The sequence below is a fragment of the Orycteropus afer genome, unplaced genomic scaffold, assembly GCF_000298275.1.
Source record: "Orycteropus afer afer isolate SDZICR_OR568_19922 unplaced genomic scaffold, OryAfe1.0 scaffold00075, whole genome shotgun sequence".
Lineage (NCBI taxonomy): Eukaryota > Metazoa > Chordata > Mammalia > Tubulidentata > Orycteropodidae > Orycteropus > Orycteropus afer.
Window position 1 is genome coordinate 1,380,138 of NW_006921662.1, and position 25,268 is coordinate 1,405,405.

At 37.5% G+C, this 25,268-nt stretch overlaps 1 protein-coding gene across 1 annotated transcript in view; it reads right to left on the reverse strand.

Annotated features, from left to right (window-relative positions):
- Positions 1-21,766, reverse strand: part of ASPM (assembly factor for spindle microtubules) — an 85,600-nt gene extending 63,834 nt beyond the window's left edge. Inside the window, exons 1-7 of the mRNA XM_007941180.2 lie at positions 21,470-21,766; positions 19,054-19,197; positions 17,394-18,885; positions 11,999-12,103; positions 9,846-9,992; positions 749-994; positions 401-468 (exon numbers count right to left, since the gene is read on the reverse strand). Coding sequence (XP_007939371.1) covers positions 401-468; positions 749-994; positions 9,846-9,992; positions 11,999-12,103; positions 17,394-18,885; positions 19,054-19,197; positions 21,470-21,766 — 2,499 coding nt within the window. The remainder of the gene's footprint in view (positions 1-400; positions 469-748; positions 995-9,845; positions 9,993-11,998; positions 12,104-17,393; positions 18,886-19,053; positions 19,198-21,469) is intronic.
- Between the last annotated feature and the right edge of the window lie 3,502 nt (positions 21,767-25,268).

A 25,268-nucleotide genomic window follows, 5' to 3' on the forward strand; every position in this document is an offset into this window, starting at 1 on the left:
GCCCAACCTTCCTTCCGAGGAGTGGCTGGTGGGTTTGAACTGCCAGCCATCTGGTTAGCAGGCAAGTGTCTTAGCCACTATGCTACCAGAGCTCAAACATGAGGTTCCTATTTTTGTTATATATCCAGGTCCAAATTGCATATCTTTAAAAGACTATACTGACAAGTTACTATGCTACAATATGGCATAATAAATAAGTTTTATACAGATATATAATAGCACTGCTTTTTTACCTAATGAACAAGTATTAATGGATTTGATGTTTTCTACTGAAAGATGAATCAAGCTAACCAAATGATTTCATCACTCTTACGAGTGAAACCATATTTTATTAAGTAGTCTATTCTATTAAAAGAACATTAAAAATGTATCTTTGTTTTAAAAACTAAAACAAGTTTACCTCCAACCCAATTCGTAGCCACAAAGGATTATATGACAAAAGCCAATTTAGGACTTTCTGCCGTTCTCCTGAAACACATGCAAAAAGCAAGTAAGCTCAGATCACTAATCAAATAGAGACAGTAAATAAAACTTCATAGAGAGAAATCAGTAGAAAAAAGATAACTGCTTATACCAAAAAAGTTAATCAAGATATAATATACATTTGTTCTTAAAAACACATATTTAAGTATGTGAGATTGTAGGCAGTAAAGCCAAAACACATAACATATGCTTTAAAAAAAAAAAAAATTCTGAAATACAAAGTATTTTCACAGAACTAATCTCAAGGTTTCTGCAATCATCTTACCCACATCCTTCCAGAGATGTCTATCTTTACGAACAATTAAACGTCTGGCTTCAATTTCAATTTCAAGCCTTTTAATAGCTTTAACCAATTTTTCAGAAGTAAATAAACGGCAGGCTGCACGACGTAATCTATTCAATCTGCACCGAGCAGTGTAAGCTCTGAGAGACACTTCATCTTTTGTAGGTGCTCTAGGAACACTTATTTTATGTTGACTCTCCATTCCCAAAAGAAGAGTAGCAGCATTTACTGGGTTAAAACAAAAGGAAGAATGTTTCTGGTTAAATAATTGTTGTTGTTGTTATGTGCCGTCGAGTTGGCCCCAACTCATAGCGACCCCTCCTTGGGTTTTCGAGGCAGTATCACTACGGAAGTAGGATTGCCCAACCTTCCTTCCGAGGAGTGGCTGGTGGGTTTGAACCGCCTTAAATCCAGCAAAAATATGCAACTTAAGATGGCCCAAAACAGAATCTATTCACTGTTCCCTCCAAGCTTGCTCCTCTCTTTCTTTCTTATCTCAAGATAATGTCCTCACCATTCACTCAGTCCATAAGTCTATCACTGCATCCTGTTGGCTCTGTCTACAAAATGTATCCCACTTCTCACCACCTCCACCACTATCACTCAAGGTCAAACATTATTATATCTAACCCACATTAATGAAATAGCTTCCAAATTAGGTTCTGTGTTTTTTTTATTTTTATTCCAACAAGATGGCAGAATAGGCAGACAAGCTGCAGACCCTCTGCAATAAAACAATGAGAAACCAATTGAAACCAATATAGAAGATGATCCTAAGCTTTGAAGTGAAGTGAAGTAAATGCCAAATAGTAGAAAAACCTGAATGAAAACAGTAGGGAGACAAACAGAGCTGTGGACTACTGGCTGTCTTGAGGGTGCAGCCATTTTGAATATTTGCAAGTACAACCCGGTAACACCCTAAGAATTGGCTCTGCTCACCAAGGACTGTATAGGAAAGGAACTTACATTGGTACCTGACAGCTAGAAAGGAAAACAGCAAAGGAGACAAACAAAGCTGGGGACTACCAGCTATCCTGAGAGGGCAACCATTCTGAATATCTGCGAGCAGCGTGGCCATTTTGAATATATGCACGTGGCAGTTCTGAACTAGACAGTGACCTAAAAATAGGCTCTCCTTGACAAGGAAAGTATGGACAACCACATGGGAGGCTGATGACAAGAAAGGTGTGATATTCCCCTGTTACTCTTATACCCCATACCCTCTTGGTGAACAGAGGTATGGCCATACCCCAAGTCTCCACATACCTTCCTGATAAAGCAGGAATTCCATCCCACTCAGTGCCCTGACAAAGCCTGGTTACCATGCCCCACCCCCTACAGTTTTGTTTTAAATTATTATTATTATCTTCCTCTTTTCTTCCTTTTTATTTTCTCTGTCCCTCTCCTGGTTCTTTTTTTTTTTCCCCCTCTTCCATTTTCCTGGTTCCATTTTTTTTCCTTTCTTTTGATTCTTCACATTTCCTCTGGTCACTTTTGCAGTTTTCCCAGTATTTTCTTTACTATTTTTTTACTCTTGCTCTTTTTCTCATTCTACCCTCACCCAGAAATTGGAGTTTATTTTTTCCCTCTTTTTCTCTTTATCTTTTTTATGTCTTTTTGTAATGTATTTTTAAAATTTTTCTTCTCATTTATTGCCTTCTCTTTCTCTTTCTTTTTCTTTTGCACCTGTACTTGTTTGTGTATGTAGTTTGAATTTTTGGTTCAATTGTTTTTATTTTTATGATGGTTTTAAAATATTTTTTGTCTAACTTAGTGGAAGATAGCAACCATTCGCACACAACCCAACCAAATCTGCATCTCCTGCAGCCTCAACCACTAAGTGACGGCCACCACTTGCTTTTGTACCAACTGACCAACAACAGTTGGTGGCCAATACCAGCTCAAGTTACCATCAATGGCTCTTTACAAACACCTAACAGAGATCTGTGCACACACTCTCATTTTCTGTCACATCCACCAGGAGAAGGTGGTGAGTGCCTAAGTGCTAATAACTCCTGAATCGAGGAGCACAGTACCCTGCTCACACAGATATAGCAAAACAAAATAATGTGAAAGAAAAAAAAACTTGAGTGAAACATACCAATATAAATCACCAATTAAATATAAACACAATAACATCAAAATGTTGTGAAGAAAACCAAGCATCCCATTCCAAACAAAGAAGCAAGATAAAGTTGTACAAACAAGGGATAAGGATACAAACTCAGAAAACATCCTTGAGGAAAAAGCCAAATTGGAACTGAAAGAATTACATATGGGTACCTTAAACAGACAGAGAGAAGATCAAGGAAAACACTGATAAAATTAAGGAAAGCACAGACAAAACTCTGGGACAGTATAGAAAAACAATATAGGAACAAATTGACAAAATAAACAAATAATTAGAAACAATACAAAAGCATCAAATAGAAATCCAGAAGATTAATACAAAGGTTTCAGAAATGGATAACACATCGAATGCGTAAAGGAGTAGAATCAAATCAATGAAAAACAGAATAAATGAAATTGAAGACAAATACCTCAATATTATTTTATTAAGGGATCAGTCAGACAAAAGATCAAAACAAAATGAAGAAAGCCTAAGACTCATATAGGAGCTCTGGTAGCATAGTACCTAAGGCACTTGACTGCTAACCAGAAGGCTGGTGGTTGAAACCCACCAGCCACTCCTCAGAAGGAAGATGGGGCAATCTACTTCCGTAGTGATACCTCGGAAACCCAAGGAGGGGTCACTATGAGTTGGGTCCGACTCAACGGCACATAACAACAAGAGTCATATGGGGTACCATCAAGAGGAAAATCCTACATGTAATTAGAATTCCAGAATAGGAAGAGATAAATAAAACCACTGAGAAAATTGTCCAAGATTTGTTGGAAGAGAATTTCCATATGACAAAAGATGAGAATATATACATATCCATATAGGAAGTCCAACGAACCCCAAACAGGATAGACCCAAAAGAAAATCACTAAGACATATCATCACCAAACTCACCAAAACCAAAGACAAAGAAAGAATCCTGAAAGTGGCATGGGAAAAACAAAAAGTTACCTACAAAGGGCAATCAGTAAGACTAAGCTCGGATTTCTCAGCAGAAACCATGCAGGCGAGAAGGCAGTGGGATGGTATATATAAAACCTTGAAAGAGAAAAAATTTCCAACCAATAATTATACACCCAGCAAAACTGTCCTTCAGATATGATGGTGAAATCAGGACACTTCCAGATAAGCAGAAACTAAGGGAATTTGTTAAAATCAGACCAACCTTACAAGAGATCCTTTGGAAAGAGAACCAACAACAGCAAAAGCAACTGACCATTAACAAACATAATGACATAACCCAGAAACCAACTCAGTTATGGAAGTATCCAAAGTAAAATAAGTTTACAAGATTGTAAACAAGGAACCAGAGACATCAATTAGCAAATGAGGAAAACTACAAAGCAAAAAGAGGGAAAAAATAGTGTAGTTACCTAACTTCTAAATGGTAAGGAAGTTAAGAAAATTTTAAAATAGAACAGACTTTTAAACTTAGGAAAAAAATTATAAATCAGAGGGTAACCTCAAAGGAAAATAATAAATCTTCACATCAAAATAAAAAAGAGGACAAATACAAATATTTAGATTCTCACTCACAGCAACCCTTCCTTGGGTTTCCATAGTGGTATCTCTATGGAAGTAGATTGCACAGTCTTCCCTCCGAGGAGTGGCTGGTGGGTTTGAACTTCCAGCCTTCTGGTTAGCAGTCAAATCCCTTAGGCACTGTGCCACCAGAGCTCCCAAAAACAACAGCAATGATGGAGATGATAACATATCATAAACAAAATGAGCTCAACACAGTAAATTATATAGAAGAAAGAAATCAGCAACACACACACACACAAAATAACAAAATGACATCAATAAATTCATACTCGTACATAATTATACTGAATGTAAATGGATTAAATACACCATCCAAGAGGCGGAGAAATAGAGACTGGACAAGAAAACATGACTCATCGATACTCTGTCCACAGGAGACTCACCTTAGACACAAAGGCAAAAATAGACTAAAAATCAAAGGCTGTAAGAAGATATATTAAGCAAATGGCTATCAAAAAAGAGAATAAGTGGCAATGTTAATTTCTGATAATAGACTTTAAGATAAAAATAACTATAACAGACAAGAAAGGACATTATATAATGATTAAAAGTTCAATTAAACAAAACAACATAACCATAATAAATATCTAGGCACCCAAAGAAAGAGCTTCAATATACATAAATCAGACTTTAGTCGAATTGAAAAGGCAAATAAATGACTCTACAGTAATAGTAGGAGACTTTATTATACCACTTTCAATAAAAGACAGCACAACTGGAAAGAAACTTAACAAAGATGAATAAGACCTAAACAATACAATCAACCAACTTGATATTATAGACATCTACAGAGCACTTCACCTAACTATAGCACAATATACATTCTTTTCCAGCACATATAGAACATTCTCCAGGACAGATCACATATTAGGCCACAAAGCAAACGTCGCTAAATTTAAAAACATTGAAATACCATAAAGCATCTTCGCAAATCACAGTGCTATAAAATTAGAAATCAACACTAGGAAGACCAATGGAAAAAATGGAAACTGAGTAACACCCTCTTTGAAAATGACTGGGTAATAGAAGAAATAGAAAACACAACATACTAAAATCTTTGGGACACAGCAAAAACAGTGGTTAGAGGGCAATTTTTAGCATTAGATGCACACATCAAAAAAGAAGAAAGAGCCAAAATCAACACCCAATGCAACATCTTCAACAATTAGAAAAAGAGCACCAAAAAAAGCCTACAGTCAACAAAATAGAAGAAATAATAAAGATTCTAACAGAAATAAATAAAACAGAAAATATAAAGACAATAGAAAACAGTCAATGAGACTAGAAATTGGTTCTTTGAAAAGATTAATAAAATTGACAAACCACAGGTAAACTTAACAAACAAAAAGGAGAAGATGCACATAACACAAATAAGAAATGAAATGGGACATATCACAACAGAATCATCAGAAATAAAAAGAGTAATATCAGGATACTATGAGGAACAGTATTCTAACAAATTTAAAAATCTAGAAGAAATGGACAGATTTCTAGAAACAAACTACTTACCTAAATTAATGCAGACTGATGTAGAAAACCTCAAGAGGCCCATTAACAAAAGAAGAAATTGAACAGGTCAAAAAAAAAAAAAAAATTACCAGCACAAAAAAGTCCTGGCCCACATGGTTTCAATGGAGAATACTACCATTCATTCAGAGAAGAGCTGACACCAATCGTACTCAAACTATTCTAGAATATAGGAAAGGAAGGAATCCTCCCAAATTCATTTTATGAAGCAAGCATAATCCTGATACCAAAACCAGGCAAAGACATCACTAGAAAGGAAAACTACAGACCGATAGCCCTCATGAATACAGATGCAAAAATCTTCAACAAAATCCTAGCCAATAGACTGCAACAGCATACCTAAAAAATATCACATCATGACCAGGTGGGATTCAAAGCAGATATGCAAGAATAGTTCAACATTAGGAAAACAATCAACACAATCCATCATATAAGTAAAATAAAGGAAAAGAATCATGTGATCATATCAATAGATGGTTTGATAAAATCTAACACCCATTCCTGATAAAAACACTCAGAAAAACAGGAATAGAAGGGAAATTCCTCAACATAATTAAGGGCATATATGCAAAATCAACAGCCAATTATTCTCAATTGAGAGAAACTGAAACCATTCCTTGCGAACAGAAATCAGAAAAAGATGCCCTCTATCACCACTTCTATTCAACAATGTATTGGAAGTCCTAGCCAAAGCAACATGGTAAGAAAGGGAAATCAAGGTTATCCATATTGGTAAGGAAGAAGTAAAACTACCCCTAAGTGTAGATGATATGATCCTATATATAGAAAACCCAAGAGACTCAGCAAGAAAATTACTGGAATTTATTGAAAGATTTAGCATAGTGGAAGGATATAAAATCAACATCAAAAATCAGTTGGATTCTTCTACACCAGCAAAGAAGTCTCTGAAAAGGAAATAAGGAAGTCAATACCATTTACAATGGCTATCCAAAGATAAGATACCTAGGAATAAATCTTATGAGGAACCCCAAAAAATCTATACAAAGAAAACTATAATACACTACTTCAAGAAACTATAAGAGATCTAGATAGATGGAAGAACATATCATGCCCATGGATAAAAAGATTGAACACTGTGAAAATGTCAATTCTACCCAAAGCAATCTATACATTCAATGCAATACCAATCCAGATTCCATCAACATTCTTTAGGGATATGGAAAAAACAATCATTAGTTTTATACGGAAAAGAAAGGGACCTTGGATAAGCAAAGCACTACTAAAGAAGAAGAACAAAGTAGGAGGTCTCACACTACCAGATCTCAAAAACCTACTATGCAATTGTTAAAACAGCCTGGGGTTGGTACAAAAATAGACACATAGATTGCTGGAACAGAATCAAGAACCTAGAAATTGATCCATCGATCTATAATCAACTAAAATTCATTAAATGGGGGAGATAGTCTCTTTCACAAATGGTGCTGGCAAAACTGGATATTCATTTGCAGAAAAATGAAACAAGATCCATACCTCAGACCATACACAAAAATGAAATGCAGATGGATCAAAGACTTAAACGTGAAACCTAAAGTTCATCAAAGAAAAAATAGGAGCAAACTTAGAGACCCTAATTTATGACATAAAGACTATCAAGCATGGCCCAAAATGCCGAACGGCAGAAGATAAACTAGATGATTGGGACCTTCAGAATATTAAATTCATAGGTGCATCAGAAGACTTCACCAAAACAGTAAAAACAGAACCTATAGATTGAGGAAAAAATATTCAGCAATGACATAGAAGACAAAGGACTTCTCTCAAAATTTATAGAAAACTCCAGCACTTAAATATTAAAAAGACAAAAATCCAATTAAAAACGGGCAGAAGACGTGAACGGACACTTCACTAAAGAAGATACTCAAGAAGCCAACAAACACATGAAGAAATGTTTACAATCACAGTCATTAGCTATTGTTGTTGTTATATGCTGTCAAGTCAGACCCGACTCATAGCGACCCCTCCTAGGCAGTATCACTACGGAAGTAGATTGCCCCATCTTCATTCGCAGGAGTGGCTGGTGAGTTTGAACCGCCAACCTTCTGGTTAGCAGTCAACTGCCTTAGGCACTACACTACCAGAGCTCAACAACATTGAGATACCATCTCACCCCCAGCACTAACAGCAAAGTTCAACAACACAGAAAATAATAAATACTGATATGGATATGGAGAGATTGGGACTCTCATACACTGCTGGTGGGACTGTACAATGATACAACCACTGTGGAAATCTGTATGGCAATTCCTTAAAAAGTTGGAAATAGAAATACCATTTGATCCAACAATTTATTACTAGGTACACATCCTAAAGTGAGAAACAGGACATGAATAGATACATGCACACCCATGTTCACTGCAGCTCTATTCACAAAAGCAAAGAGGTAGAAACAACCTAAGTGCCCATTAACCAAGGAATGGACAAACTGTGGTACATACATACAATGTAATAAATACTATGCAACCCTTAATAATGTAGAATCTGCAAAAAACCACATAACGTGGATGAACTTGGAGGATGTTATGCTGAGTGATATAAGTCAATCGTAGACGGACAAATATTGTATTAGTCCTATTTTTTAAAAAGTTAAGGAAAAGTTTATAAATGGAAGTTTCATATTTGGTTAGCAGGGAGGGGAGGGGAGGGGGCATATATATAATACCAAAAATTATTAGTACTTATCAGGGGTAGTAGGGAGGTGGATAGAGGAAGCTTATTTTTGGGGGGAATTGAGTTTATGCTAATGGTGGTAGAATTTTTTAGAAAAGGATACCAATAATGTTGACATGACATGAAAAATATCATCAATGTACCTGAGCTGTAAATATGGAAGTTGTTATGTTGGTGAATGTCTTTTGTGTATGTTTTCACCACAATAATGTGGGGAAAAAAAAAAAAAATAGATAAGCCTCTAAAGAATGTGAATTTTAAAAACCAATCACACTTTGATACATAATTTGAATTTTTATAAAATATATTTTCTTTTAAGAAGATAACTGAAAATTGGACTCTGTTTCCTTTTGGAAAAATACAAATGATCTTAGAGGTCTTCTAATCCTAAGGCCATTTTAACATGGAAATCCCACACATGACTTCTCTGACAAATGCAAACCAATCTTTTCTCAGCACTACAAACAATGGGAATCTCACCATTTTTAAAAAAGATATCCTATGTGATGGTAGGATAATTTGAATGTTTAAAAGGATTTCTCCTTATGTGCAGGTGAAATTCACCCCTATAGCTTCTATGTGAGAGTTATACAAAAGTAAATTCCATTCTTTTTCAGGAGAAATCCTTTCAAATGTTTGAAGCACCATCTTTCACCCTTATTCTACACCTAGGTCTTCTCTTTTACAGAACAAACACCGGAATAATTTTAAAAAACCCCCCATATCAACTGGTTTTCAAATCTCTTACCATCCTATAGAATGCCTTCATATCCCTTAAACTATTGTACTTTAAAGTGGAGACAATACCCGAGAAGTCATTAGGCCATACAGGCCTGTCAGGTTTACTCCTCAGGACATTACACTTCATTAATGTAACAAGACTAAACTGAACTTCTTAGCAGCCATGTGTCAGTGTTAGTTCTGAGTCTGTGGTAAAATAAAAGCCATTCACTTGAAGGATAGAAACTGTTTTGGCTGACGAAAGCAAAAAAAAAAAAAAAACTGAATTTCAATTCTTTTAGTACAAAATTCACTAAAACCTCTTACCTGTACAATCTTTAGCATTCATCATAATAAGTTAGTGAAACATACCATTAACTATAGTATAATTAATGAAATACATATAATTAAGGAGTGACAAATACATGTTAAAAATGCTATTTAAACAAGAATATTATTTAAGACACATATATTTACCTTTGGAAATATGTGTTTTTACAGTGAAGTCATCAGGTGTTAATATAAAATTTAGCCACCAAGTAAAGCCCTGTTCCTGCTTTTCCTTCCAGCGTTCATCATAAAACATGTTTTTTGCAGCAAATGGCATTGGGTGTCTAGGAATATCTAAGAACGCAATTAGGTTACTGCATAAGAAAATTTCCTTTAAATTATTATAAAATATATAGGAAAAGGCCATTACTACTAGCAGAACTAGTAAAAATCTATCTTTAAAACACAATATATGCCTTTCAAACCTAGATGTCCAACAACTGAGGAATGGATAACCAAACTTTGGTACATTCACACAATGGAATACTATGCAACGCTAAAGAATAATGTAGAATCTGCAAAACACCGCATAACGTGGATGAACTTGGAGGACATTATGCTGAGCGAAATAAGTCAGTCACAAAAGGACAAATATTGTATTAGTCCGTTATTGTAAAAGTTAAGGAAAGGTTTATATATTGGAGGACATTTTCTTTGTTGGTTACCAGGGGTGGGAGGGAAGGGGAGGGAATGCTGTTAGATAGATAGAGATAAATATTGATTTGGGTGAAGACAAGGGCAATGTACCAAATGTGAGTGACCAATATGGCAGCATTGAGGATGAGAAAGACAGAGAGAGTTACATGGGCAGTACAAACAACAAATATGAACCCCTTTTCATATACAATACTGAGTTGTCAGTGAAAGCAAACATGGGTATAGGGACGGATAGATGGGTGAACAAGCTAAGCAATTAGGTATGTCTAAATGGAGAGTGTATCCAAGATCATATACAGGGTTGGCAGACAATGGGCCTATAAGTTCATGTGAATGATCAGAATTCCCAGGTGTATAGTAGAGCTGACAAGGGGCAAGGTTATGGTCATTACTTGGTCACAGCCAGCTACCCAGAGGGACCGAGTAGTTGATCCTGCGGGCTTGGGACCATAGTCGCAGGGGACATCAAACTCAATTGGCATAACATACTATACAAAACATTGTTCCACCTACTACTTTGGCGAGTAGCGACTGGGACCTTAAACACTAGGAAGCTGCCATCTAGATGCAACAACAGGTCTCTCCTCGTCAAGAAGAAAGAAGAAAACCAAAATTAATGGAAACAATCAGTCCTAGCGACTGGTACACCATCTGATCTGCAACCTATACAACTATGAGACCAGAAGAACTAGATGGTGCCCAGCTACCACTGCCATCCACTTGGAAGGGATGTAGGAGATCCTGCATAAAGAGGGAGAACAATGTGGTACAAAACTCAAAATCATTTGGAGGCAAAAAAAAAAAAAAGAAGGTGGGGACCAGGTTTGCTGGTCCAATAGAGCCTGGTGTAACCACTGAGACTATGGCCCCTAGCTGCCCTTCAGGTCTGGAATTGAACCCACAACTGTGGTTTCTAGCCAAACAAAGTACAGGCATGTGAGTTAAACATTTACCTCAAGTAGACACACGCCCTGGAGAGAACAATCATGGGAGAAGGAAGGGCTGCTTATGCACAGGGAGATAGCTCAGGGTGCAGAAGAGTATGAAGGGATGGACACTGGGAGGAGGTAACTATGGGGAGGAAGTGGGAGGGGAGCTGCTGCTTTGTAAATTTTGATCAATGACATGAGAAAAAGTATATGTGAACTGCTGTATGAAAAGTGAATTTACTCTGTAAATCTTCACCCAAATCCTAATAAAAAAAAAAAAAAAGGAAAAACACAATATATGCCTTTCAAACATGCTGGAGTTAAAAGAATTATAGGTATGAAATGCAATAAAAGCTAAAGGAGAATTAGTAAGTCCGTGTTGTGTTGTTGTTGTTATGTGCCATCGAATCAGACCTGACTCACAGCAGCCCCTCCTTGGGTTTCCAAGGCGGTATCACTAGGGAAGTAGATTGCCCAACCTTCCTTCCTTCCGAGGAGTGGCTGGTGTAAGTACTACTCAGGTATTCAAAAAGCCTAAATCATCCTAAGTTGATTTCATTAAAGACTGGTAAGTATAATTAGAATACACACTTTAAAAATTCTTTAAGGTTTTTATTTTTAAAAATAAATAAATAGCACCAATTCAGTTCCATCGAAAAGACAATCAATGTTTCACTTCATGTTAATTTTTCAGAGTTTAAAACACACACTTGCCTGCTTTTAATGGTTTTATGAAGGTCAAATTGGACTGCACCACAGGAACAATAGATTTAGTCCTCTTCCTTGTTTTAGAACTAGGAGTTCCGTGTACTAATGAATCTAAAATATATTACAAAGCAGAATTAATAGCATTAAAACAATAAAATGAAATTTTCCAAATAAGTAACTGATGAATTGTTTTAAAATTAAAGTTTGGGATCTCCACAATACTATTCATTTAGCAAATCCTGAGTACCTACCAGGCACCATAGTATGAATTCGGTGATCAACGAAACTGACATCTTCTGGTAGCAATAGAGCAGAAACTATCATTTATTTGGTATCTATTTAAGCTATGTTCCACAATCAATCAATTTATTGTATGCACATTATTCCAGACTATGTGATAGGGGCTGAGGATATATGACCCCAGTCTTTAGGATGTTCTCAATGTAACATGGAAGCTTAAAAAGAATTACACTATACTGCAAAAGGAAGAGGTATGTATAAGGAGCTGTGGAAACACAGAGAAGGGAGCCCTAACACCTGCTAAAAAGATAGGACAATCTTTCTAGAGAAGAATAAGCTTAAGCTGACTCTTAAAGAAAAGTAACAGGTAGGCATGAAAAAATATGTTCTGCTGACAGAAATGCCAATATGGCTGGAGACTGAATACATGTGAGAAAAGCAATACAAGAAGAGATTTTAAGAGGCAGGTAAAAGTTGAATAATATTAAAAGTAATAGTGGAAATTAATATTTGAATATTTTATGCCAGATACTATAGAAGCCTTTTTATATAGATTGCCTAATGTAGTCATCACAATAAACCTATGAGAAGTGTACTATTATTATCCACATTTTATATAATTAGGATAATGGGGCTTAGAACTATTAAGCCACTCACTCATGGTCACACAAGTTATTAAACTACAGAACTGGGGTTCGATCCTGGACAGTATAGTACCAGAGTCTGCATTATTAATCAGTTTGAAGCATCTTATAGGTCAGTGAAGGATTTTAATCCAGGAAGTAACATATTCAGTTATATGCTAGAAAACAGTTTGGCCAAGGGCATGAAAGGGGTTAAGACTAGAGGCAGAAAACCGTCAGGAAGCTACTACAGTGGCCCAAGTTAGATAAGATGAGAACTCGAATTATAATAGAAGCAGTAGAGACAAATTAAAGAGGACTGTTATTTTAACAGGAGAATCAATCAACAAGCCGTAATAACCAACTGACTCTGTAAGTGATGGAGAATGTCATCTCCAGGTTGATTTCTAAGTATCTAGCCCAGGTGACTGAGGTAGATAGTAAGTGATATCTACAATAAAAGTTACAGTGGCAAATCACCCATCAGAACAGTAGTTCAGTATCTCCAAAGCAGGTTTCATGACAGTCTGTGTTGCTACTAAATAGAAGCAAACAGCTAATGACTGCCCATAAATATTTTTAAGGGCAGGGATTGGCAAAATATGGTTCTCAGGCAAATTCCAGTGCATTACCTATTTTCGTATGGCCCACAGCAATTATTTTTACGCTTATAAAAAGTATTTCATGATGTAGCAAAATATGAAATTCAAATTTCAATGTCCAGCTCTGGTAGCATAGTGCCTAAGGCACTTGACTGCTAACCAGAAGGCTGGCGGTTCAAACCCACCAGCCACTCCTTGGAAGGAAGGTTGGGCAATCCTACTTCGTAGTGATACTGCCTCGGAAACCCAAGGAGGGGTCGCTATGAGTCGGGGCCGATGGCAAATAACAACAACAACAACAACAAATAAAATTTTATTCAAAGCAGTCACACTCTTTGTTTGCATATCATCTATGGCTCCTTTCAGGAGGCAATGACAGAATTAAGTAGTTGTGGCAAAGACTACATGCCCTGAAAACCATTGTAAGGGCTCTGGCTTTCAGTGAAATAGGAAACCATCAGAGGGTTTGGAACTGAAGAGGATCCTGCTAACATTTCAAAAGTATCACCCTGCCTGCTACACAGAAAGCAGATCATACAGAAGGCAAACAAAGAGAAGACAAAGAGATCTGTTAGCAGGCCCTGCCCAACACAAATTGGCTATGGAAGTGGTGAGAAGTGATCAGATTCTGAGTATGTTTTAAAGAGAATATAAGAGTTGTTGTGGACTGGGTTTAGAACAAGATACAACATGTGTCTGAATTTACAGAGAAAGACTAGGAGAGAAATACAATTAAGGCCAATTCCAAGCTGTTTGGCCTGAGTAATGAGGAAGACAGGTATCATTTACTGAGATGGGATATCACAGCAGTAGCACCCGGTATGTGTGTGGAGCTTGGGGTGCGGGTAGGGGCGGAATATTTAAGGTTTAGTTTTGGACAACTTAAGGTGATCATTAGACAGCCATGTGGAAATGTTGAGCAGGCAATTGGACATAGGAATCTACAGATTAGAAATTCTGAAGATACAAATCAAAGAGTTTTCCATACAGAGATAATAAAGAAATCCCAGTAGGGTGGTCAGAAAGTGACTGAAATAGTTTCAACAAATAAGAAAGGAAACAGAAAGAGCTAATATAAACAGCTTTTAAAATGATTTTTTATTTTTTTTTTAATATCTCTTAATGAAAGGATAATCCATATGCAGAAAAGCACACAATAAATAGGTAACTGTAAATTATCAGAGTAACATCTAAATTCTTTCAAGGACTTTTGCTTTAAAGGAAGCAGAAGAATGGAGCAGAGGCTGAAGGTGTAAGTGGATATCAACAGAAGTTTGTTTTTAAGATATAGCAGCATATTCGTATGTAAATCACAGATGTTCAAATTAGGAGTAAATAAAGAAGAAAAGACAATCTCTAAAGCAACATTCTTAGGTAAAATGACATGGGATCTTGTGAACAAGTAGATACACTAGCCTCATTTAGGGTTAGACAATTCATGATGTCATAAGAGGAAAGAAAAGTACATTGGTGAATATACAGGTAGGGTGGTAGAGGGTGTGTCAGTGTGTGAAAGTTTTCTTCATACCTTGTACTTCCTTAATGAAAGAGAAAGCAGATCACCAGATCAGATGGAGGTCAGAGCACTAGCTCTGGAGCCAAACTGGGTTACAGCCACAGCTTTAGGACTTGCTACCTGTGTGACCAAGTTACTCAACTTATAAACGCATCAGGTTTCTCATTTAGCTTATAAGATTGCTTTATTAAATAAGTTAATGGTAAAGTGTTCAAAACTGGATCTGACAGAAGTAGTATTCAATGAGTGTTAGCTATTACCAAACATGAGTGAGGAGGAAAAAGATGCTTGAAGCATCAAGAAAAAAGGGATGAGATCCTTTGTAGCAAAGGCATAAAGTCAACAAACCAGGAAAATATAGCCAGATTTAAGGGCTTGCTTGAGGTTAATGGTCATGAATTTAAAGACTAATCAGCAAGATTTAGATGTAGAGGAGGCAGAGTTGAAATGGGTTTAGAATTTTCTGGGCAAATAAAATAAAGGAAAAAGAGCAGTGAATGGAGTGATTACGATGAATTATGGAATCAAAGCTGAGTAAGGAAGAGAGGACCTGAAGGAAATGAGGGCTGGAGAAGAGAGAGTGGTACTAATGGACTTTACATTACATAAGAGTAGAAAAAATGCTAGACTTGGGTTTCTAGTGGAAACGCTGGAATCATTTAAAAAATAAAAAAACCCAAACTCATTGCCCTCAAGTTGGTCACGACTTGGGTTTCCGAGGCAGTAGGAGCTCTGGTAGCATAGTGCCTAAGGTACTTGACTGCTAACCAGAAGGCTGGCGGTCCAAACCCACCAGCCACTCCTGGGAAGGAAGATGGGGCAATCTACTTCCGTAGTGATACTGCCTCGGAAACCCAAGGAGGGGTCGCTATGAGTCGTGTCCAACTAGACAGCACATAACAACAACATCTCTACAGTAGATTGCCCAGCCTTCCTTCCGAAGAACAGCTGGTGGGTTAGAACCGCAATCCTTCTGGTTAGCAGTCAAATGCCTTAGGCACTACACTACCAGAACTCCCGCTGGAATCATAGGGTGATTGGAAATTAAATATGGCCTGCATGAAACTAAAAGCCCAGAGTACTGGCAAAACCTTCTACTATAATTTTGAAATCATAAAGAGTAATGACAGTAGTAGTTCTGCAGAAGTACCATGAGCCAGATGTAAAAATCTTGAGAGTATTTTCACTGTAATTCGGAGGAATCAGAGTCTGAAAAATGAGCTTTAAGCTGCTTTGTCATTGGTTTCTTTTTGTTTACTTGTTTGCATGCTTGTAAGGAAGAAAGGAAAAACAATAGTCTGGAAGAAGAAATGAGAAGCAAGGAGGTCCACTATCCCACCAAGAGACACAAGGTCTGAACAATATTAAAAAAAACACAACCTATAGAGAGTTGTAATGAAAGCAGTGTTCTCAAGGGAGACCAGGTTTCAAGAGAGTAACAAAATGAAGGAATGTTTGTTTAGAAAAGAAATGTGATAATTAAAGAAAGCCAAGAGGGCACAGGTGAGTTTAGAGTTCTGGAGGAATATAAGAGATGACTGAAATTAGGGGATGCTCAAAGAGAAAGGAGACAAAAATACAGATATGTGGTATCTCCTGAGTCCTAGGATTCATTTAAATGATGTTGAAACAATTAGTATGGTGTTTTTCTTTCTGCATTTGATTGCTATAAGGTAAACTGTATTAAAGGGGCATGGTAGGATTAATCATTTTTTAAATAAAACCAAAAAACAAAAACCAAACCCACTGCCATCAAGCCGATTCATAGTGGTCCTATAGAACAGAGTAAAACTGCCTGTCCCTTAGGGTTTTTAAGCCTATGAATCTTTATGGAAGCAGACAGCCTCATCTTTCTCCCATGGAGTGGCTGGTGGGTTTGAACTGCTGACCTTTTGGTTAGCAGCCCAATGCTTTAACCACAGCACCACTAGAGGTCCTTTTGAGGCAGAGAATTGGTGGCAAGACTGTGAATACTGGGAAGGAATAGTGGCTTTTTCCAAAGGAATGCAGAGCTCTGAGGCCCTATCTTCATTCCTAATTAAGGGCTCTGTGGAGGCTGAGGGAGACACAGAACACAGCGCCCAGAGGCCTCTTCTTCCTTTCTGCAGATCATATTCTAGTGTCAGGTATTTTAAGGGCCTTCCAAACAGGGTTTGCACTCAGGGGAGGTAACAGATGGTTCAAAGAAATATTTTTTTAAAAGTTAATGAAAATTCATGATGAATAAAATATTAAAATTTTAAGGGCAAGATCACAAATAGTTCAGAGTTTAGCCCTAACACTACATTTGCCTTATCTTCCATTAGCAAATAGGTACAGTTTAACACAAGTTTATTAATAGCAGATTTACAAAATAAAAACAAACAAAATATGCTCTTTATAGATGTACTTTCATTGAAGGTTTTATAACCAAGACTCACCTGATCTCTTCTTCAGGTTTAATTTCTCTCTGTTACTAGTATGTTTTGAAATAGGTGTGATGACTTTTTTTGTTTTTTTAGCTGTTGATGTTTTAGATTCCAAAGGAGAAAAATGGATTCTTCTGATTTTTTGTACTCTATGTTCCATAACTGCACTTCTCACATTTGCATTTTCCATAGTTCCGGCACTCTTTCTTTTACAAGCACCTAAAGCTGTCTTTGAGGAAGATGGAGTTATTTCATTTTTATGACTATTAAATTTGCTTATAACCGGATCTATAATTGGAAGGTATGAATGAAAAGATTCTTTCTCTTTTTGATTATCTACTATCACTTTTTCGAGTTCGCCTACCACATTGTTGAGACATCTTTTTGCCTTTGGTTTATTAATTTCAGTTTGTTTTTCTCTGGCAGAGCTGGACTTCTTTTTAGTAACAGTGGTGGAAAGTATCGGCCGTCTTTTGGATTGTTTATTGTGGTTGCAACCAGAAATATCCTGAACTGCAGAGAACTCAGGATGATTTTGTCTTGTAAAACTGTAATAATTTGACTTCACTTCTACGGCTTTGGGTTGTTCAGATATAGCTTTAGGAGATTTTGAATCCTGACATCCACGAGTAAATGGTAAAACTTTATTTTTCCTCCAAACTTGAGGAGGTTGTGGGACCTGAGAATTTTCATTTGATAATGGTGATAATTTACATGTTTGATGAGATGTACACATAGATGTCATGTTACTGTTTACAAATTGATTTGGTAATAGAATGGGTTTAATTGACTCTGATTCTAGATCCCGATTTAGTCCGTAATTATCATTTACAAAAGAATCTGGACTTAAAATAGTTTGATAAATTTCATGTACAGTTTTTGATTCTAAATGCATAGGCTTTGAATTATCTTTCATAAATTCATCTGATGAAAGACATGTAACTGATTCTACTTCATTATTAACTACATGGCTATTAAGTACAAAGGAGTCTGGACTTAGAAAATTTCCTTTGCTTTGTGTAATATTCAAAGTTGAAGAACAGTTTGGGGTAAGAATAAGTCTATTATTTTCTTCAATTTGGCCATTAATATTATTTATAGAGTTAATGGATGTTTCAGTTATAACTTGCTCATTAAAATTAAAATCGTTTGAAATGATGGGATCTTCTACTTTCAACAGTTCCACGTTTTCAGATGCATGAAGAGAAGAGTAGGTAGTAGATCGACGTACAGAAAGTGACAAAGTGTCACCATAGCATTCTTTGAAAGTGGGGCTTATAGGTGATATGGTTATTCTATTTTCAAGGATTAAGGAATTGTTTTCTGTTGGGGAACAGACTTCAGTCATAGCCAGATTTTCACAGGCTTGTAGTGGACTCCTAACTATGTCAACCTTTTGGGAAACATTAAATGTTTTATTAACATTTTGACTATTTGAAATCCTTTTGTTATGATTTGAAGAGGTTGAAGCAGTCTTTTTATTAATGGTATCCCAAAGACTCCTCTGCAAAAACAAGCAAAATATACCAAATAAGTAGGTAGCTGTTGAAGATTATCTTTAAATAAGCAATATAATGTATGCTATACACTTTATATTTGTTACCAGAATAATTTTGACAGAGTATTAAATATTTTCTTAAACGAAAATCACAGAATGACTTAAAGTTATTACCTTTTTCTTTTTCCGTTCTTCTGCATTTCCTAGTAATATAGCCTGGTGCTTCAGAACATCATTTACAAGAAATGTCACAATCTCTCTTACTCGGCCTTCTTTGGATGGTGTCCAGTTAACAGAAATTACAATTTTTTCTTTAGGCTGAAATCCAAAAAAAACACATTTTAAATGATTATGGCAATAGTGGAATATCATAACTAAATTATATAAAACTTAGCAGGGAATTAATAATTGTTAATCACCAACAATCTACACCCTAACAGCACTTAACAAGTCAAATATATTTTTCCCACCCTATATCCTCATTTAATAAGGCCACTATGAATAGTAAGGATCACAACAAAATAAAAATATAATAAAATCTTAATTGTAGCTGAAAGCAATAGAACAGATAATCTCCAAAACATTTTGTTGTAGTTGAATGTTTTTAATTTAATCATATATTACTACTTCTTTAGACATGTATGCTACTTCTGTTTCAAATATACTGTAAATGACCATGCACTAAGAAGACTTTCTTAAAAAAGAAATATAAAGATGATCAAGTAAATTCCTTCCTCTTACAATATTCTCTGAAGTCCCCATTATCATCATAACTAATATTTGTTTGTTGTTGTTGTTGTTATGTGCCGTCGAGTCGGCCTCGACTCATAGTGACCCCTCCTTGGGTTTCCGAGGCAGTATCACTACGGAAGTAGAATTGCCCAACCTTCCTTCCGAGGAGTGGCTGGTGGGTTTGAACCGCCAGCCTTCTGGTTAGCAGTCAAGTGCTTTTAGCCACTATGCTACCAGAGCTCCTCTAACCTTAATTTATATCATCAGTAGGATGCATGTTTTACGGCTGACATGACTGAATCCAGAAGGCTTTAAGTATCACGCCCAAAGTCAGACAGCTGGTAATTAGAAGCCAGGTAGTCTGACTCCACAGCCCAGACTAACACCTATACCCACAGCCCAGCAGGTAGACCTAATCATCTTTCCTGACAAAGCCAAAACCTTGACATGACAAAAACAAACTGTTTCTGTTGCTTTTCAGGGAAAAAATGATGAGTTTTTATTTTAAAGGAGAAACCACATAACATGATCAACATCTGGCTTTTTTAAAAAAAAAAAATTGAGATCAGTAACTTTGTAACAACAACAACTTTATAAAACAGAAAATTTCAAAAATAATACTTTAGTTCCACATTATGACAAAATGTAGTAAGTAAAAGTATTATGTAGAGAGAGTTATCTTTCCATAGAAAGGAAAAGAGGCAATCATTCATAAAACAGACCGAAGTTTAGTGAAGTTCTGAAGGGCAGATGAACCCAGTAACACACAAGTCAATGGCTCTTCATATCCAAGCACCTTCTCATTGCCTTGAGAAATGGTTATTAGCCAACTAGTTCAGATCTTGGTTTATGGTTTATTTTCACACTTTCAGAGGTTCTACTCAACAGAAAGGCCACAGCAACCAAAATCGAATATAAATTCTCTGGTTTTCAGTGCATCTGGCCAATATAATGCAGTAAAAGCTAAGGGGGAGGTTCCTTAAAAAAAAAAAAAAAAAAGCGTTGATAATAAAATTACCATTTATTAATTTAGAACTGCAAGAGCCTTTCACAATACCTGAATTCTATTTAAAATGTTTCTCTATATAATAGAGACTGGAAGTAGTGGGGGTTCTGTGGCAGAATTCTCCTCTTCCATGTCATTTGGACTAGAAATCACAGCATGTCCTACGCATCCACCACCACCCATCTGTCAGTGGAAGCTTCCTTGCATGTTGCTATAATGAAAAACAGGTTTCAATCGAGCTTCTAGACTAAGATGGACTAGGAAGAAAGGGCTAACGATGTACTTGGAAAATCAGCCAGTGAAAACCCTATGGATCACAACAGGTCCCATTTGCAAGAGATCACAGAGATGGCCCTGGACCAGGCAGCGTGCTACACAACAGCTAACAAAAAACAGCAACATGTAACAAATAAAATTAAACTAAACTCAACTGTCCTTGAATGAAATTCTGACTCATAGCAACCCTATAGGACAGAGTAGAACTGCCCATGGGGTTTCCAAGGCTGCAATCTTTACGGAAGCTGACTGACATGTCTTTCTCCTGCAGACTGCCTGGTGGGTTCCAGTCGCAGTCATTTTCCTTCCCATCTGAGCGCTTGACCGCTGCACCACCAAGTCTATATAAACGCTTTAAAGATTCTGTGTACGTGTATTACTATGCTGATACCATCTAAGTTACCGCCTACCCTGGCCTTTTCTACAGGGGACAAAGGCACTTTCACAGTTAGTGAAAAAGAACTGACTTCATCCTCTAAGGCTCTTTTTCAAGCCACACCCCCTTGGACCCATGTGGTAAGAAAGATGGCGGAGAAGGTGGGCGGTGGCGCAGGGCGCGCCCCTCCCACGACCTACCTGCAACACGAAACAATGCTGCGAGATGCTAAAGCCCCGGTCCGCTGCCGGGAAGCGGCAGATCTTCACTTCAGTAACCTCCTCGTTGGGATTGTCTAGAGCCAGAGACAAGGTTCGAGAGGCTCCTAGGCGAACATCCCCGAAGCAAAGGAAAGGCGACTTGCAGAAGTGGCTGAGAGATAGGACCGGAGGGGAAGCCGCCTCCTCTTCGGCCCCGGAGCCCCGCAGCACTACTGGCGTCCTGCGCTCGGTGGGGCTTAGCTCCCAGTAGCTTCGCCCCAAACGCCTGGTCGCCATGGAGGCTCCAACACCCCCGCCTAGACCTCTCACGAAGCTGCTGACCGCCTACTTTCAAGGCAGGCTGTGGAGATCGTAAAAGTTGATTCGCCCACCTTTCTTTTTCAGTCTCCGACACCTGGGAAAAAGGGTAACAAAAGCCAGCAGATTGACAAATTCAAAATGCCACACAACTATAGCTTTCTGCCTCCGTTTAAACCTCCCGCCTCCACCAATGAACACCTCCAGGCAACGCCTACCTGGCCACAGAGCCAATCACTCAGCAGCAGCAACTAACCAATGAGACTGCTGCGCCTTATTTAAACGCTTGCACAAGCGGTCAGTTGCTCTCTGCAGAGTGAAAAACCGTGACTAAGTTCAGAGGACTCCTAAAGCCGATGGCTTGCTTAGTCTTGAAATTCGCAGTTAGAGCTTTTGTGAACCGGTTGTGTTGACGCAAGAGTAACAGAGTTTCCAAAATAAACGTAGTAATCATTGAGGTTGCCTGACCACCTTAGGTAAAACCATTAAATAGGCAAAAGTTCATTTAAGTCTCATTTTTCATCCCGCCGAGAATTGTATGAATTAGCTTTATTTTCACGGTTTCCTGAGGCTGAATGGGAAAAAATATGAGGAAAATTAAAATGATAAAGTGTGAACCTGGTTATTTCAGTGACTGACCAAAGCAGGGTCTCAGTAAACTTCATTCTAATTCTCACCTCGGGATGTTGGAAGCGTGACATAAGAGAAATAAAACCCGAAATTCTAAATTATCCTTTTGACAGGCAATGCCTTTGACAAATAACTTCTTGGCTTTTATTTTAATTATTTGACTGCTAATCAGAAGGCTAGGTTCAAACCCACCAGCGACTTCCCCAAAGGAAGACTGAGCAATCCACTTCCATAGAGACACCGCCTGGGCCACCCAAGGAGGGGTGGCTATGTGTCGGAATGGACTCCAGGGCAGTGAGTTTGGTTTCGGAATACTTAGGAATCTCCGTGGCCCAACCTACAGACTGGCAGTACAAACACATGGGGTAGGCAGAACTCCACAGCAGTTAACAATTTTCACCTCAATTCCATGAGATAGCTACTATTATTTTTGTATTTTACTGATGAGAAAATTGAGACAGAGAGGTTATGTAACTTGCCTAAGGGCATACAGCTAGCTAGAAGTGGCAAAGCCAGGATAGGTACCCAGGCAGTTTGGCCCTCCTCCTGCTTCTAAATTTACTGTGGGAAACTTAAAAAAAAAAAAAGGAAAAGGAAAAGAAAATCTATGTATGAATGTGGTGTATGGGCACAACCATACATAGAAAGAAACATGTTTTTCCATGGGTGGAAAAACAAAATGACACTGATAAGAAATTACATCCAATGACACCCCAGTTTGGCCTGATGAAACCTGATTGAATTGTTACATTCAACAATTTTTAAACAAAAACATTTTAAAATCCTTCAAGATTGATGCACAATGAAAACATTACCTTTGAAACATAAAGATGTATAGTTTTATTTTTAACAAAAAACCTAGTAGGAATTACAATCATTCTCAAATTTGCATAATTTACATTTATTGTTTCATACTGTGAATGATATTCATCAAATCAGTGTTATAAATACAAGCCATCTTAAGGGTAAAATATCACTCAATTGTTTCAATTGTTTTAACATGGTGGTAGTATAATTTTGTTCATATATGCTCACTTTCAGTTTTTCTTCATAAACCATAGCCGTTGGCTCACAACCAAAACAAAAACAAGAATGGAATTTTTATTTACCCCTCCACTTCCATTCTCCACCCTTAAATTGATACATTTTACTCATTTAATATGTTGACACACGTACCTAAGAATGACCATAATAGTCTGCTATGTTCACTACTGGATTCAACAGTGGTTTATAGTCAAATTAGGTTGAAATGCTGGAACCCATCTGACAGTCCAAAGACTTGGAGATATGGGAATGTTGGAGGACAACTGTATGTACAACCTACTCAACCACCCTTAAGCATACATAAATACCCTCCCCTCTCCATAATACTCCCTTTACCAAAGCATTAAGAAATACACTGATGAGGGGGCTTGAATACCCTTGAAGAGGCCTGTGATAACTGTTTCCTATAGGCCAGGAATGATGGTAGGGGATGCTATGAGAACAAGTTGTCTTATCTCAATGTGAATGATAGGATCTGTAAATGATAAAGGTCAGTGCCATTTAACAGATCAGGTAGTAGCACCACAGCATGCCAAGGGCTGAACAGTAATTAGAGGCATGGATCTGTGGCAATGGCTAATTGATTAAGGGATCAATAGAAACAAGATGGGTAGTGTACTAAGTTTCTGCTTGACATATATTGTAGAAAAATTCTATCTCTGGAGAGCAGAAACCCAACTGGAGCCCACAGATCCAAGGACCTTTAACTAAGGAAAGGTCTTACCCCTTTGAGACAAGATCTTGTAACATGGATGCAACTTATAATATAGTAGTCACCATACAAAAACAGTGTTTCGTTCTGCTGTGCATGGGGTCGCTATGAGTTGGAAACGACTCAACAGCACTTAACAACAACAACAACCATAAATCTTAACCCAAACTTTCTCCCAGAGAAAACTGAAGCCATTTACCAGCGTGACTGTGGCTGTGGAAAGAGAATACCCAACCCTTTCAGACATTCTGCTACACTTAAAATGCCACCATGGGCTACCAGTCTGAGTGGGATTTTATGGACACCAGAGGCATCCAGGCCTGCATCTGTCTCACAGAGCATCCAGGATAGGATTCATTCAGTTCCAGACTACAAAGTGAGAACAGACATACTTAGTAACTGGTAGAATTCTCACACTGGTTTTAAGTTCCAATGAGTAAAGGCTATTCTGGTATAAAGGGTGAAATAGAAGCCCCTGTAATCCCTTTCCCAATGCCTCTATGATAGTAAGCTAAAAGCAATAGTATAACTCTGAAGAAATTTCAGAGGTTAGTTTGAAAATATGAGAGATGCAAGGTGAGTGATTACAACCATATGCCCATTTACCTCCTCTGTATGGTCAGCACAAAAGTCAAATGGGTCCCGGGAAATGATAATAGATTATCGCAATTAGGTTATGATGCCAATTGCTGCTGCAGTTGCAGATCTGTCCTCTTTACACAGCAAATCAGCACATCCTTGACAGTTGGTTCCCTAGTTATTATATGGCAAATGTTTATTTCTTACTTTTCTCCATTCAACTAGTAAGGAAAGACTGAAGCAGTTCATATGTATGTGGCGAGGGATCACTATTATGCCTCAGGGCTAGTCAATTCCCCTGCCTGTGCTGTAACATTGTCCAAAGGGACCCAGATCTTCTTGATCTCTCAGAATACTGCACTGGTCCATCGCATTGATAACATTTGCTAGTGAAACCTGGTGAATAAGAAACAGCTGTCGAGTTCTGGCAAGATGGCGGACTAGGCAGAAGGATTGCACAGACCCTCTTCAACAAAGAAAAGGGAAACCAATTAACACAGACACAGAAGATAATCG